We start from the raw sequence: 18072 nt of genomic DNA, 5'->3' as shown, positions 1-18072 counted from the left end.
TGCTTCTATTACCTCCAAACTGGATTATTGTTCCTCTATATGTAGGTGTTAATCCGTTTTTTACATTTTGTGTTTTCTTTCTGGACATTTAGAAGGCTTGCCATCTTTCTGAACCACTTATTTAAAGATTTGACCAGCCTGGGTAAGAGACCAAGGATTCTTGTTTCTATCACTGCTTCTTTCCTTATTTCTTCAATAAGAAAAGAATCAATAACAAATGAACTGCAGGGAACATTGCAATCCATAATTACATTGTTGCAGAGAACAATATAATTATGTTGCAGAGAAATTAATTGTAAAACTATTTAAGTATTTTTCTGTTTTTTAATCAAGCCCTGTCTGTACGCATTTTTATATTTTGATATTGTAAAGGGCAGTACAAATAAAATTTGTTTATTTTTAGTTTGCATTTATTCTACTTTGTTTTTACCACTATTGTTTGTCCACATTACATGCCATGCAGAGTACAGTATGTGCCGTTGTGAGTGGGGCGTTCATTATACTTAGCTCCGCCTCTGACTGACTCGCTGATTGGCTGCGCTCTCTCGTCGTTACCGAACATCTTTGACCTAGTGACCAATAAGCACAGAGGCCTTTCTGTACCCCGTCTCTACTGTATTGAGATCAGATTCGTGCCTTTGTGCGCAGCGACACAACCCTAATGGCTTCATAGCAGCTGCAGAATTCCGTTGTTCTGCACCAGGAACGGGCCAGCCCTGTTCGCGCTAACAGCTCGCCTCCAAATGCGACCGGGACTGGCAGGCATAGCGGCGGAGATGCTGAGCGGCGTCACCGGCAGGGCCAGGCCGAGGATCGGCAGCCTCTTACTGACTCCCGCAGCCAAAACATTACCGGCGCTGCAGTCAGGCACCGGGAATCCCAGATTCCGGTCCACATCATCAGCGCAGGGTGTCTCAGAATTGGCAAGAGAACGGTCGAAGACTGTCACCTCCTTTTACAACCAGTCCGCCATCGATGTTTCGGCAGAGAAGGTGAGGAGTGGATTTTTTTTTTTTTGTGCTCCCTGTTCAATGCGGCGGTGAGGGAATGTTAGCGCGAGCCGGCTGGAGCTGGCTCGCGCTTGGCGAGCAGAGCTAGCCGTTATAGCACCGTCGGTGCTACATTCAGTGAACGAGGAAATGCTGAAAAAAACCAGTTTTAGTTCGGACTACTGTCTTAACTCTCAGTGAAGGTTGAAAGCAAAAACTACATTTATTGCACTATGTTATGCAATAAAAGAAGTTGCTTACATAAGTAGTTTAGCGGTTGAACCTCGCCTTCTTAAAGCCAAATAGGAAAAATGCGATTTAGACAATGAAATGAGCAAATGGCAAAGTTTTATTTTAAAAAAGTAGATTCGACAGTGTTTCCTAATTATAGTACTCTAATTGGAATACATATTACTTATATAAATGGAATATATTTTTTAAAAAAAACATCTTAATTTAAGAATCAGAACCGTTACGTTACGCTCTGATTTCCTCGGCTGTTTGCGCGCCCTTGAATGCAGCATCGGGAGGACAAACTGTTTAGCTAGCTAAGCGATCTACTACTAATTAATAGTACCAGTGGTTGATGAATAATGGTGCAGAGCGCGAATCCTTTACTCCAGCAAAGCTCACAAGAGTGGAACAAGTTTGTGTTATCAGCTGAGAAAGGGTTACGGTTTCAAAATCGGAGATTGAATAACCCAGTTATTACTAGAAAGTCGCTATTTGTTGCTTCTGGTAGCTAATCTGACCTTTTGACCCTATTTGAACTTTCATTTCGATTAAAATAAAAGTGTAAATTAGTAGTCCGACTAATTTGAGGATTAATTAACAGAACTCCTTCCGGTTTTATATCGTCATAGATGTACTTTTTTTTTTTTTTTTTTTTTTACACAAGACTCAGTTTTTTCTCACAGCTGTCAACACTTTTTTCCTTCCTCTTTCTTTTTCGCAAACTCAGATGTTTTAGTTCCTCACACTCAATCATTTTCAGTCAGGTGTTTACCAATGATCTTTTTGTAAAGTGTTTTTTTTTTAGTGTAGAAACAAAACCCAAGGTGTACTTTAAATTCTTTACATGATACCTGTGAAAGTTTAAAAGATGTTGAGTTTCTAAACGGTGAATATTTAGCTTTAACTTTAACTTCGTCATTTAACTGGACATTAATCCTGCAGAGCAGTTCCCAGATTAGCGCTGTTCACCAGACAAAAGGGAAAGCTTGAAATTGCTGTGTGCATTGGTGTGGTTGGACCAGGAGAAACTAGGTCAGATTGTTCCCCCTGACTATCCTCCACTTGTACTTACAAGTTTTGCATCTGTGTACACCTTGCCAAGATTTTTTTTTCCCTCAGGTTCAAATTAAGGTAAACAGACACAGCATGACTGTTTGTCTGTTAGGCGTGCCTGCTAGGACTCATTTGTTGTTATGAAGGTGAAATCCGATCTCTGGGGGAAGCAGATTGCATGCAGATGTAGGATGACTTGTCTTTTTTTTTGTTGCTCTCTAGATCAGTGTTTCTTAACCCTGGTCCTCAAGGCGCACTGCCTTACATGTTTTAGGCGTTTCCCTGCTTCAGCCCAGGTGACCTCAATTGACAAGTGTTTTGTGAACTGCAATCAGCTGAATCTGGCATATTAAAGCAGGGGAACATCTAAAACATGCAGGATAGTGTGCATTGAAGACCGGTGGGAAACACTGCTCTAGATGACATCTTTTTTGCTACAAATTTGCAGCGCTGTGTCCTTTCAGATTTTTGCCCTTTTAAGATCAAACACATTTTGTTGCCTGACTGAATTAACCAGAGTAAATACAAGATGCAGTTTAGTTTGTTACCAACCCTGCTGCTGCGAAGCACTTGAAAGCAACAACTGCTATAAAGTCTTTGGAGTTTAATTGAGTTTCTTACATCGTTGTGGAACGATGTTTCCATCCATGTGTTTTATGTATGTTTTTAAGTGTCTCATTAGAAAAGGTTGATAGAAATGGCAAAATTCAAGATAATTTAGCAAAAACGTTTTTGCGCCTGCTTGAGGGGGTTTGGGCTTTTCCAAAAAAGAGTTAATATGCTAAAGGAGAGATGGAAACACATTTGCTGAATAAGTTCTGAAAAAGCAAATTTTCTGAAGACTGGGAGTTGATGGGAGTCACGTAACCTTGAGAAAAATCTAATTCCCGACCTCGCATCTCGAGAACTTTCCATTTTTCTGATATGTGTGGTCCATGCTAGTTTGCAACCTCTACTTCCTGTTTATTACAACCGAACAGAACTTCAAAATTTGACAAATTTTGCATAGTCTGGTTGATTTGATGCACACCAGTAAATGCAAGCACAAATAATTTACATTCCCCCCCCCCCCCCCCCCCCCCCCTTTGGCAACAGTGCAAATGTTTGTTCAAAATTTGCATTACAATTGGATGGAAACATACTGTAGCTATCGATGAATTCTTGGAGTAGCCTTGGTAGGTCGGCATCTCCTGTTAAGGTTCTCTACTTTTGCATGTTTTCTCCGTGTGTGATGAAGGGTCTCACTGCTGTTTTCTGACATCCCAAAGTCTTAATAAATTACCATGTAACCTTTCCAAACGGATAAATGTCAATAAATTTGTTCCTGTACTTGAATTTCTTTTGATTGGGACAGGATGTGTTGCTTTGTAAGGTTTCCAGTCTTCTTCGTGTTGTCAAACAGGTTCTGTTTAAACCATGTCTTGATTTTACCAGTCTGGCAATCGTCAATTACGTCTTTCCTAGTTGATGTATGATTTATGGATTGCAGGCAATAACATTTTTAGTTTTATTTTCTCCTAAATTATAGTCAGCCATAATGGATCTTTTAGAGTGTAATCACAGGAACCTGTAATTTGGTGTGCAGTTGCTGGAGAGTTTTGCCCTAACATGTTTGTTTTCTACGTGTCATGGTGTTTGTCACACAGATTGTTTTATCCTGAAAATCTTACTGAGACTTGTCCCACATTTTATGCAAGAGCTTTCAGGATTTTCTTTTCCCCATTTATATTTAGGAAATGATCAAATTGTGTGAATCAAAATGACTTAGAATGAGTTACTTTGATTGGATGCTAAAGCCAATAAACAAGTTTATAGGATTGCTTATGATATTATCCAGTAATTGTTCCTTATAGATGCAAGCAAAACACACTCTTACTTAAAGTTTTGCTTTGCACGTTTAATTAAAATAAAGAAACATGGGTTTTTTTTAAATTAAAAACGGATTTTAATTGACTTCCTTTGCAATTGTGTCTGCAGGCCTCAGTGCGGTTGACCTTAGCGACCCTGCTGTATTCTGGGAAATCTCCTGATGGACACCACATCTTGGTAAACACTTCACCCACACTGAGAGTACATCATCTAACCGCAGTGCCTTCACGCTCTGCAGCTTTTCACTGTGTGCGTGCGTGTGTATGTGTGTGATCCCAGAGCAGTGCCAAGTACCTTCACAAGGAGCTGCCTGTGCGGATCGCCCATCGCATCAAGGGCTTCCGCAGTCTGCCCTTCATCATCGGCTGCAACCCAACCATTCTTCAAGTGGTAAGGGCACAATCCTGTAGAAACTCCTTGGTAAAGTCAGTATTTTATTTTTTAGAGCTAAACATGAAGGAACCCGCTACAGCTGAGGTCATAATAAGAACTGGGACTGTCCTCATGAGTCAGTGCTGAACTTCCACAGACCGGAGAAAGGTGTGGAATAACTGGTGGAAATTTGAAACTGAAACTGTCAATCATTTTAAATTCACGACAGAAACACAAGCTGCGTTTCCATGTAACATTTCGAAAATAAATCTACTTAATAGAAACTCCACAATTTTGCGAAACACTCTCATTTTTCTATATAAAGTTTTTGCTTTAGGATGAGGTGGGGGGGGGGGTTTCTCAGCAGTATCGAAATTAATGCATTTCGCAAAACTGCAATGGAAACACTTTTTTCACATCACACAAATCATATGATCAACAACCTGATGTTACTACTGACAGAAACCACGAAGAAGAAGACAGGATGATGATATGTTTTCAGGCTTTGCTCCCAAAAATTGATGGAAAACTTTGAAGATTTGCGTCTGGAAATGCAATATCTTTTCATTTTAGAGTAGAAGTAGCCCTTATTGTCCCACAGTGGGAAAATTCAAATGTAACAGCAGCCTGTAGACATAAAGGCTCACAAGAAAGAGCAAAAAGTTTAATAAAATAAAATAATATATAAATAAATAAATAAACAATATTAATAATAATATAATGTACAAGATTATAACATGAAAATAGTTTTGTTTCATTCTATTCATATCAGAGAGGTAACATTCTGAATTCAAATGGGATTCAGTAATATTATTCTTTTAATTGTTCATGCTAAAAAATCAAAACAATCCAGATTTGTATTTAAATTTTAGATGTTGTTTTCATCCAAATAGAGAAGATTTAGTGCTACTGAATCCAAAGTTTCTGCTGAGTCTCATTTCTTGAGTCCAGCGCCTACAAATATTTATTACTATTACATGGTTGTTCAGAAACCCAACGTCAAAACATGACCCCATTTCCACGACGCTTCTTATGCAGCAGTGAGTCGTTGTAAATCAGACGCTAGAGCCAAAACAAACGAGTAAATCAGAGGCGTAACCTGCGTGCTCCGGGGTGTAACGTTTCACTAACTGCTGAGCAGAGCTGAAAACGGAGAAACATCCACCGCCGCTACAGGTTCACCCGGCCTGGGAATGAAGGGCCTTCCCACTAAACACAAAAGCTCTGTGCTGGTCAGGGTTTTCCAGTTATTTTGTGCTGAAGTTGCTGATCCCAGTAGAGTGGAGGAGCTTCTGTCTTCACCTTTCTGCAGGATTGACCTGCTAACTGTGGCAGTCTGCTGCTCTCTCTTCCCTTTTTAAATCCTTTTAACCACTTAAATGTTTGGTAAAGTGAAAAATCAAAACAGACGGATAAATGATGTGTGATTAGATTTAATTTTAGTTCCTGCTGTCTTGTCAGATCCTCTGCAACAATCCTCAAACAAACTTTCCAGTCTGTTCTCCTGGAACGCTTCCGTCGATGTGTTGATATGTCGACGTGTCGTCGTGTTGACAAGCTGTCGTGTTTACATATTGTCGTATGTAAACACATGTTGTCATGTGGACGTGTTTACATGTTGACACGTCGTTTTGTTGTGTCAACACTGAAATTTTCACCTTCCGAAAAGTTCTAGAATAAATCAGACATTAATAACTTATATTATTCTTTAGAATGGATTTTTTTTGACAAGTAAAGCCTTAAAATAAAAAAACATAGAATCAACAAAGTGTTAATTTGTTTACTAGGTTTCTACATTAATCTTAATTTCAAAATGCTTCAGATGAAACATTAATCCACACCTTGTTGGTGTTGCAGAGCCCAGAAAAAAAATCTGTAATGTTCTATAGATTGATTTTCTACAAAAATGTGACTATTTTGCATATTTGGTTTAGTTTACTATTGAGCAAATAAAAATAAGAAAGGCACAATGTATTTAGTCTAAACGTTTTATCGAGAAAGAAATATTTTTGTGGCCCCCAAGAGCTTTCAACTTGATGATTTGTGCCCCCCACGGCAAAACGTTTGGCCACTGCTGGCCTAGTCAAAGCTTTGACATAAATCTAGATGAGAATCTGTGGAAATACTTGAAAATTGATGTTACAATATTCTCCACCCTGACGTTTGCCTGAGGTTTTAGCTGGTTGACTGATTTTTGAAAACTGTGACTATTTTTCCTTCCGCTTAGATTTGTGGTTGTAATGTGACAGAATACAGGAACATTTTAGGGGTATGAATACTTTGAGACAAGGCACATCTTTAAAGGTTGTAATGACGCTGTCTCATGATGAATCCGTCTGTTGTTTTTTGTTTTTTTTTTGGCTGTAAAGTCGGGTGCCAGAACATCCAGCGGGAACACATTGTTCTTGGAGGCTGAGATTAAACAGGCAGCATTCCTCTGCACAGGCTGCACAGCCGCTCTAATCAGCCAGAATAAATGCTTCTGTGGAACAGAAAGAGCTTTTTGTGACATAAAAGCAGAGTCGGCGTCTCTTCCAGCCAGTTTTCTCCCTCTGAGCTCTTCTCAACGTGGTTGATGAACCTTCACCCAGATTCCTCCTCTGGTTGCATAAAGCCCGACTCCTTTCTTCGTGCAATCAGAAGAAACGGAGGTCAGCTCAAATATCCGTTAGCAGATGAATTATAACTGCTACAAAATGTTATTTACACAGAAGGAAAAACAGAGGAGGATCCTGAGAGCTTCTGTAACGCGACCCATGCGAGAGTTTGTTGGCGTCGCTGTGCGGTCGATTCTGGTCATGTGACTGAGATCCGTCTCTTTTGCTCTTTCTTGCAGCACGAGCTGTACATCAGAGCCTACCACATGCTCAGCGACTTTCCCCAGGTGAGTGTCACGCAAACAGGAAATACTGCAACGGCACACGGTTTGGGTTCATGAGTTCAAGTTCAGCATTTCTCAAGGGAGGGGGAGGGAGAGGGGGGAAGATGTCATCTATTGTTAAAAACATGGATTCACCTGAAAACAGCAGCTTCACGGCTTTTTCATCTGCTCTGAACCAGGAAACAGCCGTTTTAGCTTTAAGGATAGAGAACATTTAGGTAAATGACTCTTTTGCACAAAATTTCATCAAATTAATAAAAGGAAAAAAATCATTAGCAGTGTAGATCACGGATGTGCAAAGTGCAGCCTGAGAGCCAATTCTGGCCCGTTGCATAATGTGCTGTGGCCCCCGAAAGCGACCGCTATTCAGCAGTTGAGCAAATCTGGCCTGTAAGCAGGTCATTGAAGCAAATTGACTTTTTTATTATCTTTTAGACATTTTTGCAGATAAAACTGTGTTTAAATAAAGAATGATTTAGGCACAAGGCAACTTCTCATTTATTAGCAAGATTCAAGCAGTCATCTTCATTTTGCAGTAAATTGAACCACAAACATTGAGCAACTGTTCCTCAGATCTGGGTGAAGAAATCGGCCAGATTTGCAAAAGTTTAGTTTGTTGTTGAGGAGACAAAAGTACAAAAAACACGAGAACCTTATTTTGATGAATACATTTTTGACTTTATGTTTGTGGCCCGGGCATGCTTTCAGGGTAACAACTTTGGCCTCCATCGCAAGAAGTTTGTACACCCCTGTTACAGATTTATTTGGTTTATCCCGTCATGGACTAGTGAAGCTAATCTGCTTCCCTCCTGTCTCTTGTGAAAACAGCTCAGCTGGTGCATGACAACCTTTCTACATTTACAATGATTTATGCCACATTTTCTACCATTTGACTATTTAATTAAAATATTGGATGCTTAGTTTACTGTTAAGCAAGTTCAAACATATTGTTTTATTATTATTATTTTTTTGTAATTTTATTTGTTAGCAAACAAAAAGTACTTTTAATCTGAAATGTTTGGCATAGACGAGAACAACAGGACACTGCAGACCCAGGTGAGAAGCTCTCTCTCATTTTTACTTCGGTCTGCCGGTTAATAAGAATTTAGTAGATAAAGTGCCGATGAAAAGTATTCATCTCTTTGAATGTTTCATTTTTTTTTTATTTCTCTTACAAATCAGTCATGATCAACAAAATGTGGCTTTTCTGACAAAAAGTTTACAAAAAAACGAACATATTTATGGTTAAATAAAAATGTAACATAAAATGTGTGATTGCATAAATATTCACCCCGTTCAAGTTAGTATTTAGTAAATGTACTTTTGGCTGCAATGACAACATTTGTTCATATCCAGGGCCTTAGAAATTGTTTTCTATCCATCCCCTGACTTTGCAATACGTTTCAATAATCTTCTCTCTGATTGGTCGGAGTGTTTCTTCAGCCATGAATACTGGCTCCTTTTTACCGCAGTTACTGCATTCAGGCGATCTCCGTTCCACTCAGTTTGACTCGAAGCACTATTTGACTGGATCACTTACTGCTATTTTGTGTTAATATGCAGAAATCAGGTTTCATTTTGATATCAAAGTTGTTGGGTATTTTTTTGTGAAAATCATTTTGTTGCTCATGGTTGGTTGATTTGCACAAGCAGTAAAAAGGGTAAAACATCCACGGCGGTGAAAAGTATTTATAGACACTGTAGTTGACTTTAAAAGGCAAAAGGTTCTGCTCAGCATCACTTCCTGCCTGGAAAAAATGATTATAGGAACAAACAAACACACTTCTACACATGGATTTATTGGGTTCGTCTTTACAACCACTTCAAATGTCATCGTGTGAAACGAAATTCCTTGACTGAAGGAAATCATTTTCAGACTCAGTGTGAAGTTTGCTTCTGTGGTCAGATCAAGGACCAGGAGGTCGAGGCTCGTTTCTGTAAACTGGTGCAGCAGCTGCTGGACGACCACAAAGACGTGGTGACCATGCTGGCCCAGGGCTTCCGGGAGTGTCGACGACACATCCAGGCAAGAGCTGCACTCTGGTCGTTATTACTATTTACTGGAGGAATTATGGCTGAGGGTTTCAGGACAGAAAGACCGGGAGCCTCGTCAGTTACCGTTTTCTGTTTTCTCCGTCTTCCAGGATGAGACCATCATCAGGAACTTCTTGGATACAACGCTGTGTTCCCGTCTGGGAATCCGAATGTTAGCCACACACCATCTGGCTCTTCATGAAGAAAATGTATGTCTGACTGCTACATGAATTAGTATTTATATGTAGAGTTTTCAGACTTTGTATGTATAATAAAATAAAGTGCGAGTATTGAATTATCCGATGTAAAAACAGAAATATTGAAAAATTCCACTGAAGTGGGCGGAGCCCAGTGATTAATAGGGGCGTGGCCATGTGTGGGGATGAGTGCAAAGAGTTAAGCGGGGCTGTGGTTAGGAAGAGGGAAGACTCTGTAGATTTTGTCGCTTTATTTAACAACTTTCAGAACTCTTCTAGCACTTAAGAAAAGAAGTGACTTGTGACAAATCCAGAGATTTTTTTCTCTTATTGAGACTTTGCTGACAACCTCTGACTTGCCACCAGAGGGCGTGTGTCTTAGTGAGATGATTTTATACCTGAATGATTGTTACCAATAGAAAAATTAAACTGCAGTAGGCACCATTTAATGCATAGAGGGAAGCACTGAGAAGTTTTTACCAAATGTTGCAGAATTTAAGAAGTTGACGAGAAATTTCACAATTTTCCGACAGCGTATTAGGGCCGCTGATCGTAGAATAAAAAGAGGAGTCAATTTCTGTAAAAAGTAAAAAAAATGTTCGACTTTTATGACTGATCTCAAAATTTCTGCTTTTTCTGACTTTTCAAACTGAAAAATGTCCTGGTTTTTTCTAGAAAATTTCTGAGTCTTGTGGCGTAAATTGACTTTTTCTTAATACGCTGTTATACAATTTACACAGAAACATAAAGATGGCACCCAGTTTATATAGCTTAGCTCCAAAAAAAGGTTGAACTGGGGTTTAGGCTACAGAGCATACGAGGGAGTAGTTTTGGTCTCGGATCTAAATTCTGACAACTTAAAGTCAGTTAAAAAAAACATCACCAGAATAAAAGTTCTCATTTATTTCCAGTAGGTTAAGTCACTGCAGCTGTGTTTTCTGAAAAAAAAAAACAACAACAATCAGACAGTTTCAGCTCATCCTGTTTCTCCGCTCTAGAATCAACTCCCTGAAAACATGAGATAACCAGGAACATTTAAATCTGGACTGAAAGATTTATTAAAGATTTTATTAAAGTTTATTCTTTTATGCCTTTTCATATCTGCACCTTAATTTTATTTTATAATTTTTATTCCCTTTGAGCACTTTGGGTTGTGATAATTAGTGCGCTACAGAAAAAACATTCCTCTTCTGATTCTGATAGTTGACTCTGGTTTGAGAAAGTCTATAAATAAAAGCCGATAATTTAAAGAAGCTGATGTTTATATCAGGTGTTTTTCTGTGACAGGAATTTGTTTGTTTTCCAGGCGGATTTTGTGGGGATCATTTGCAGACGCCTTTCTCCTAAAAAGATCATCGAGAAGTGGGTGGACTTTTCCAGGTGAGTTTGTTTGCTCGGCGCCGTCAGATGGCTTCCTGCTGCTTTCAGCTCTTTTATTGGCAGAGGAAGGTCAGAGGTCGGCTGCTATACACAGGTGAATGAGATATGAGCCATCGCTCTGTTTACCGTGAGTCTTCCTGTCAAGCGATGCTCCTGGAATCCGTCAGCAGCTTCCTGCTGGGTTTCGGATGATTTTCCTTTTAAATTGAGGCACAAATCAGTTATTTAGTAGGGTTCATACGTCCCAGTGATAATTTTGCTGTATTTTTAGTTGGGATGTTTGCTCAGCGGGCGGGACGGTTTCGTGAGTGTAAATGTTTTAAAAATTAGCCTGATGTTAATCAAGTTTAAAAATGCTGCGCTCCTCGTCTCGTCATCTTTGCGCCGTTTCAGGAATTCAAAATTCTGACTGGAATTATTTTACGGTTCTGATTCGTGGGTTATATTTATGACAGCATGCAGTGTTTATGTGCTCTGAGTAAGCTGAACGTGTGCACAAATCTTCATCAATATGCAAAACCCGTTGAGTTTGTTGGGAGCAGTGATGTTCATGGAGTCTAAATAGTTCCTTTTCTTCTGAAAGCAACGTTTCAAGAAGAGATTTCTACAATAGTTTGTCTACAAACAGCGATAGTGGCCGTTGGACCAAATATTTGAAGTGTTTTGTACTTTTAAGTTATTATTTCACGAAAGACTTTAATAGACATAGTTTCATTGTTTACACAAAGTCAATAAGAAAACTTGTAAGGTTGTCCTTGTTTGTTTTGACACCAACCTGCCAGCAGGACTAGAGATGGAAATTAGCCACTTGGCTTTAATCTCATGTATTTATGTGCTAATCTTTATTAAACTGTATTGAAAAATAAACATAGCTGAACATAAATGCTAATTAAAGCATTTTTTCCCTATAAAATCAGCTTGATTTCAGTTAGAATCACTCATTGACAGACAAAGATTTGAAATTGGAACAAGCTGCTTTTCACTGCTTATTAGATTAGATTAAATTTGATTAGATTAATCTCTCCAGAAGGTTAGGAATTTAAAGTAACTATAGTATAGTTTTTTTTTGGCCATTTCTACCCAGTCAAAAATACACAACGCAGAAAAAAATGAACATAGAAATATGTAATAAACAATATTTGAATTCCTGCAAAGGCAAGAAGTCGAGGTGTGGACGGGAAAACGTGTTGGTGGAAGTAAGCCTTTGACTTTTTTTATTATCGTGACCTCATCAAAATCACAACAGCAACAACAATAAGCACACAAAAGAAGAAAAAAAGACAAATTTAAAGGGTAAAATAAAACAAGAAAAGACAAATGAAAATACTAAATATAGCAGCAGCGTAAGAATACTGCAGGACAGATGGAGAAATGGTCATTGTGGTTCGTTCTCTGTGGCGTCGACAGGCGTCTGTGTGAACACCAGTACGGTAACTCTCCCCGGGTCCGGATCAACGGACACGTGGCGGCCCGGTTCCCTTTCATCCCGCTGCCGCTGGACTACATCCTGCCAGAGCTCCTCAAGAACGCCATGAGGTAACAGACCGGAGCGTCAGCTCTCGTCCCGCCGCAGCGTCACAGAGCCACATTGAGGAAGGCTTATCTTTATGTATTTGAAGGGTGAGGGATGTAGGAAGCTGGGATGATGGGTAAATGTGTTAAAATGGGGGAATGATGGCGGGAAGGCATGATGAATGAAGGCAGTGGAGAAGAGGGATTAGTAATGAATGATGTTTGTAGGAAGGATGTTTGAAGACCGAAAGATTCAACTGTTTCTTTTTCCTCTTCTGAAACTTTGGTGGAAAGTATCACCTCCCTTACAGTTACTAAGAACTTTTCAGTCATCAGGAGATCCATTGAAAGTGGTTAAAAAAGAAGAGCAAAAATGTTGTTTAGTTTGATGGTTTTTAGGCTGTGAAAACAGAACAAAGACTGAATCGATCTCCTGTGTCTTACGTGACTCAGAATAGTTTTGAGTTATTTTTGTTTCCGGGGGCAACGTTTCTGTTAGTGTTTTACCTTTTTATTGATGCTCCTCCTTCAGAGCCACCATGGAGAGCCACCTGGACACTCCGTACAACGTCCCCGATGTGGTGGTCACCATCGCCAACAACGACATCGACTTTGTCATCAGGTCAGTGGCTTCAGGTCTAAATGCAAAGAGTTCGACTCTTGAGACCAAATGTTGGCCCGCAAGATCAATGTTTACCAAGAAAGAGGAAACTTGTGGCTTGCATTAATATTCAGCTGGCTGAACTTTAACTGGGCCATTCCAGCACCTGAGCATGTCATATGTGGGCACCGGGCAGGAAGTTGAACTCCGATTTGACCGTCCTGTATTTAAACTCAGGCGTCCTCTCGACTTCCCTATCCCTGCTGAAAATCAACCATCCTCTCAGACACGAGTTCCCAAACAGCGTTAGCTTCTGACCGCACAGACAAACACTACAAAGTATGTAAAGAAGGTTTGACCTTTACAATGTTTATTTTTCTCACTTTATTCTCTATTCAGTCATTATTACATTCATGCTGCCTCATAACTTCGGATTTTACTTGTCCATGAGTTTTGCGGTGGGAATATTAGTATCAGGTGTTTAATTAAGGCTTTATTAATCTTAATTAATGACCTAATCATTTTTCATCACAATCCCTTGCTTTTGATTATATGAAAATGTGTTATGTTTTATACCAATCACACATGAAAGCTTATCTAATCTCTACTGTTCTTATGGTTTCATGCTGGGCTGCTGGACCGTTTTGGTCTTCTTGTCAGAAACGTTTCCATTTTGCTCTCGCTACATTAGCTTGATAAATGTGACTGGCAGCCAATCAGAAAGATGAGCACGGCAACATTTCTACAAGTTACTTTAACAGATTTTGTTTTTAAATAATATAGAATTAAAAAAGTTTATCCGATTCAGTTTTCTTCTTCTGCGATGGACTGGCTTCCTGTCCAGGGTGACCCTGCCTTTCACCCGCTGACCGCTGGACATGGGTAGCAGCACCCCCTCCTGCTGGTAGGGGGGGGTAACTGTTCCATAATGATGACTGAATGAATGGATGGGATTATTTTATTTTTTTTACAATCTCCCCAACTTTCTGAGGCTCGTCTGACGCCCCCTTAGTGACACCCACTTTAAAAAACACTGCCCTAATTAGACAGTGTAGTCCATATTTTTGGCATAAAGGCCACATTTGTGGAGTACACAACTAATATTTGTCATCACAACAGTTTGCCTCAAGCTGTTTGCCGTTGTCTGACACTTCTCCCTGACCGTCTGCTGGGTTCCTTGGTCTTTATGCTGCTGGTTGCTCTTTAAAGGGGAAACAGAACTGCTGCATAAAAAGGGAGTGAAAGAAATCCGAGTTACTATGTTCAGGTTTTTTTTATTTTCCTCGTGTCTTTTTGCTCCCCACTGACGCCCTCTTGGTTAGTCGAATAAAATCCCCCAAAGTCCATGGAAGTTAGTAGTTGGAGCATCATAGGAAGAGGAATATCGACAAGTTAAGAGTAGCAATAGTGGTGAAGACATCTAACCTGGCCTGGTGACTCCAAACAGCAGCTGTGCTTTGCACAAATGTTCCAGCCCTGTTTAAGGCCGAAGTACGTACCGAACCGTTCATTTACGTACCATCTTACCTCCAGTGCATCGCTGTGTAGGACGGTACGTCGTTTTACCTGCAGCGGTTTCCTCCGGTGACGGTTCCATTTTGTGCGCGTTCAGGATTGCAGATCGTGGCGGCGGCATCCCTCACAAAATAATCGACAAGGTGATGGATTACCACTTCAGCACCGCAGAGGAGAGCGTGCAGGACCCCCGCATGAGCAACCTGTTCAACACCATCACCAACAGCGGGAACCAGTCCAGCCCGATGCATGGGTAAGAATGGGACGTGCAGACGCACCCTTTCTTTCTTTTTCCATTCGTCACTAATCTGGCAATTTGTTTTATTTATTCATTTTTTTTTTACTCCCGTAGATTTGGTTTCGGCTTGCCCACATCCAGGGCCTACGCGGAGTACCTCGGCGGCTCCCTGTCCGTACAGTCCATGCAGGGCATCGGCACCGACGTCTACCTGCGTCTGCGCCACATCGATGGCAAAGGAGAAAGCTTCAGAGTGTAGAAGTCGCTCCCTGTAGGTCCAAACGAAGGAATCAGGCCACGTTAGAGGGTTTTCTTCCCCACGTGAAGGCAGGCAGAGATGAGCTTATATGAGATGAGGCAGCCTTCAGATCACTCTGTCAGATCGTCTTTGTTTCGCCTTTTACTGATTATAAGCTATGTTAGCTCTCGATTTAATGATTTCGGTTGTCTTTTGTGTTTTGCACCCTGTGGCATGTCATCTCTTACGATTTGGCGGTTCATGAACTCTTGAATGTTTTTGTTTATCGGAAACTTTCTCTTAAAAGAAGAAGCTTCATTATTTAAGAGCTTCACGTTGATGTTTCTTGTTTTGAAACAAGGTCAGCTCACAGGTTTCACGAGTCATCACCACATTTAGTGAGTTTTATTCTTTTTCAAAATCTAAAGCCTACCAGGGACAAACGGTGAGACTCAAAGCAGTAAATGAGTTCAGACCTCGTCTTTAGAGTTAAAGGGGTTTTGGATCTTGTGGCTTTAATAACAGACGCAGACGAAACGTAAAATATTCAAACTGCCAAAACTCCAGTTGCTTCCAGTCTCTGCTTCTGCTTAGAAGAAACTTAAATCTGTTTTCTGGACTGGAGATGTTCATCAGCCTTAATGTGCAACTGAACTGCATGATGACTTTTTACTTTCCTTTTTTTAAAACTTTTTTTTATTCTACTGTCCGACGCCTTCATCAGTTCACACAGATGCACAGCGTAGCATTCAAACACATCCGTTTGTTGGTTTTCCACTATTAGTAGATTTTGTGTGGTAATGCTTGGCTCTCCTCACCAATCACAGCCGTTTCTGACATTTCTATAGCAACTCACAAGCTAACAATATACCAGAGAAGTGTTTAACTTTTCTTTTTTTCTAAGTGTTGGAGTTTCGTTAGACGTTTGTGGTCTTTGAGATAGGTTTCCGTTTGATCATGTTTATGAAAAGCTAACCAACCGAGTTTGTTGCACTATAATTCTTTTATTTTTGCTAATTTGCATTCATTTGGCCAAGTAGCAGCTTGAGTCAGTCGGGTTTCCAGTGAGGGTGAAGTGTGCACACCTCCAAATTGGGCATACGGTTGCTGGGAGTCCAATGGGAAGGATAAAATTCTCCGGCTCCTGTTTGTAGCTCGTAGTTTTAATACAGTCGGGCTTCGGTTCTCAGCCTTGATCGGATCTGCAAGTCCAGCCAAAATACATGGAAGGTTATGAACATTGTTGATGGAACCCTGTATCTGCATGGTCTTATTATGCTGATTCAAAAACACTGATTGTATTTCTTCTTCTATGGTGTGGACGAAACTGCTGGTTGGGGTACAGAAACCTCTCATTTAAAGGAAAGTACCACAGACATAAAGCATCTATGTTGGATTAATAAGGCAAATAAGGATAGAAAACAGAAGTTATTAACCAAGAACTCACTAAAAAGATGTTTTATTATTAGATTTAGCAGATTTCCAACATCTGGCCTCAAAGTTGGGAGGGAAAAGAAAGCTAAGGTGGCTAAGTTGTGTTCTTGAATGAACAAAAGTGACTAAACTTCCCCCCTTCAGTCAAAGAAATGTTTAAAAAGCCTTGATTCGTGTGGTTTAGAGATTTACAACATAATAAACACTATGAGCACTCCCGTGACTGTGGCGAACATTCCCCAGAGTGGTGCTGTTGTTGTGCAGCAGATCCTCCTGAACGCTACATTTACATTTTCTTTTTCACGTAGCAAGATTTCTAACTGCTGCATTCGCTGTCCTCCTTTAAAGGTGAAAGGGCGTCAGGAACCCAGCTTAACCCCACATGTTTTCAGCTTTCCACAGTAAAAACTCTCCAAAGTAAAGTTTTTTTTTTTTTTTTGGTTTAATAACATGAAACCCACAAATAAAATGCTCAAATATTTTTGATTAGCAGCTTTACTTGCTGTCAAAATATCTCCTGGGCATTTGTAAAGTTTACACACAGACATTTAAATGAATTGTTGGCTTGTGAGGTGTTGCGAACATATTTTATTTGTAAAATAGAAAACATTTGCTTTCATTTTTAAAAGGCCGCAGTATTTATTTCTCACCTTATTATTAAGAAAAAGATGATCGTTATCAGTACCTACATTTCTTGGTTAAATGGTGTACATGGACTAATGTTGTTATTGTAACTCCAAAGGTCTTGGAAGCTATAAAGATGGGGGAAAAAATGTAGCTTAAGCCTATAAAGCATTAATAGTTTATTAGCATCCTTATTCCAAAAATATTGCTGGAACAATGTTGAAGGGAGGGAGGAGATTTTCAATTTGACGGTGTCATAAAATGTGCACTGTCGCCCTCTGCTGGTCTAAAAGAGTTGAAGCAGGGAGAAAACGTTGAAGACAAAATGGCTATTTCTTTCTTTCCCCATTTTCTTTTTCATTTTGGAATCGGTTACTAGATTTTTTTTAGATTAAAATAAAAATAGGATTTGAACATAGAGAGTTGTGTTACTGAAAAAAAATCTGCTGTCACGAAGAGTTTTTGTCTTCTGGACTGACGCTGGTTTCTCATGAATTTTGTTTTGTTCCAAGATTTTGTAGAAATTAAATTTTGCCTGTTCACATCTTTGACTCTGAGCCTTCTTGAACACATGCTACAGTATGATTTCACATTACATGCATTATCTTTGGATAGTAAAATAGGATGCTCATTATTCTAACATACATGCTACCGTATGACCCTCCAGTCTAGTTCGGGCTCCCATGACAGCTTTTCCAACGACACATAGCAAAGCATTAACTGGATGAGTCAATTATTCAAACAATTGTCAACTAATTTTGCAATTACCTTATTTGAAGCAACAAATAAAAAAAAGTAACTAAAAAGGAGAACGTGTGTGTACGCTACGATGTATGAACACAATGACTGACAGCGTTGGTGGGCGTGGCCAAATCTATCAATGTTAGCCTAACAAGGACAT

At 39.7% G+C, this 18072-nt stretch overlaps 1 protein-coding gene across 1 annotated transcript; it reads left to right on the top strand.

Annotated features, from left to right (window-relative positions):
* The first annotated feature begins 573 nt into the window (after positions 1-573).
* bckdk (branched chain ketoacid dehydrogenase kinase) lies at positions 574-17720 on the top strand. Its single transcript, XM_005809871.3, has 11 exons — positions 574-992; positions 4254-4322; positions 4425-4535; positions 7354-7401; positions 9305-9424; positions 9543-9641; positions 10936-11009; positions 12417-12545; positions 13054-13143; positions 14735-14890; positions 14990-17720. The coding sequence occupies exons 1-11, from the start codon at positions 744-746 to the stop codon at positions 15132-15134; spliced, it is 1290 nt and encodes a 429-aa protein (XP_005809928.1). The 5' UTR covers positions 574-743; the 3' UTR covers positions 15135-17720.
* Positions 17721-18072: the final 352 nt, after the last annotated feature.

The sequence above is a fragment of the Xiphophorus maculatus genome, chromosome 11, assembly GCF_002775205.1.
Source record: "Xiphophorus maculatus strain JP 163 A chromosome 11, X_maculatus-5.0-male, whole genome shotgun sequence".
Taxonomy (NCBI): Eukaryota; Metazoa; Chordata; class Actinopteri; order Cyprinodontiformes; family Poeciliidae; genus Xiphophorus; species Xiphophorus maculatus.
This window is presented reverse-complemented; position numbering and strand designations above follow the sequence as displayed.

Bases quoted from the DNA above. Each gene is read 5' to 3' on its own strand.
- bckdk (XM_005809871.3), top strand. From the start codon at position 744: ATGCGACCGGGACTGGCAGGCATAGCGGCGGAGATGCTGAGCGGCGTC. The intron at 11,010-12,416 runs GTGAGTTTGTTT...TGGCGTCGACAG, and splicing joins AAGTGGGTGGACTTTTCCAG to GCGTCTGTGTGAACACCAGT. The intron at 12,546-13,053 runs GTAACAGACCGG...CTCCTCCTTCAG, and splicing joins CTCCTCAAGAACGCCATGAG to AGCCACCATGGAGAGCCACC.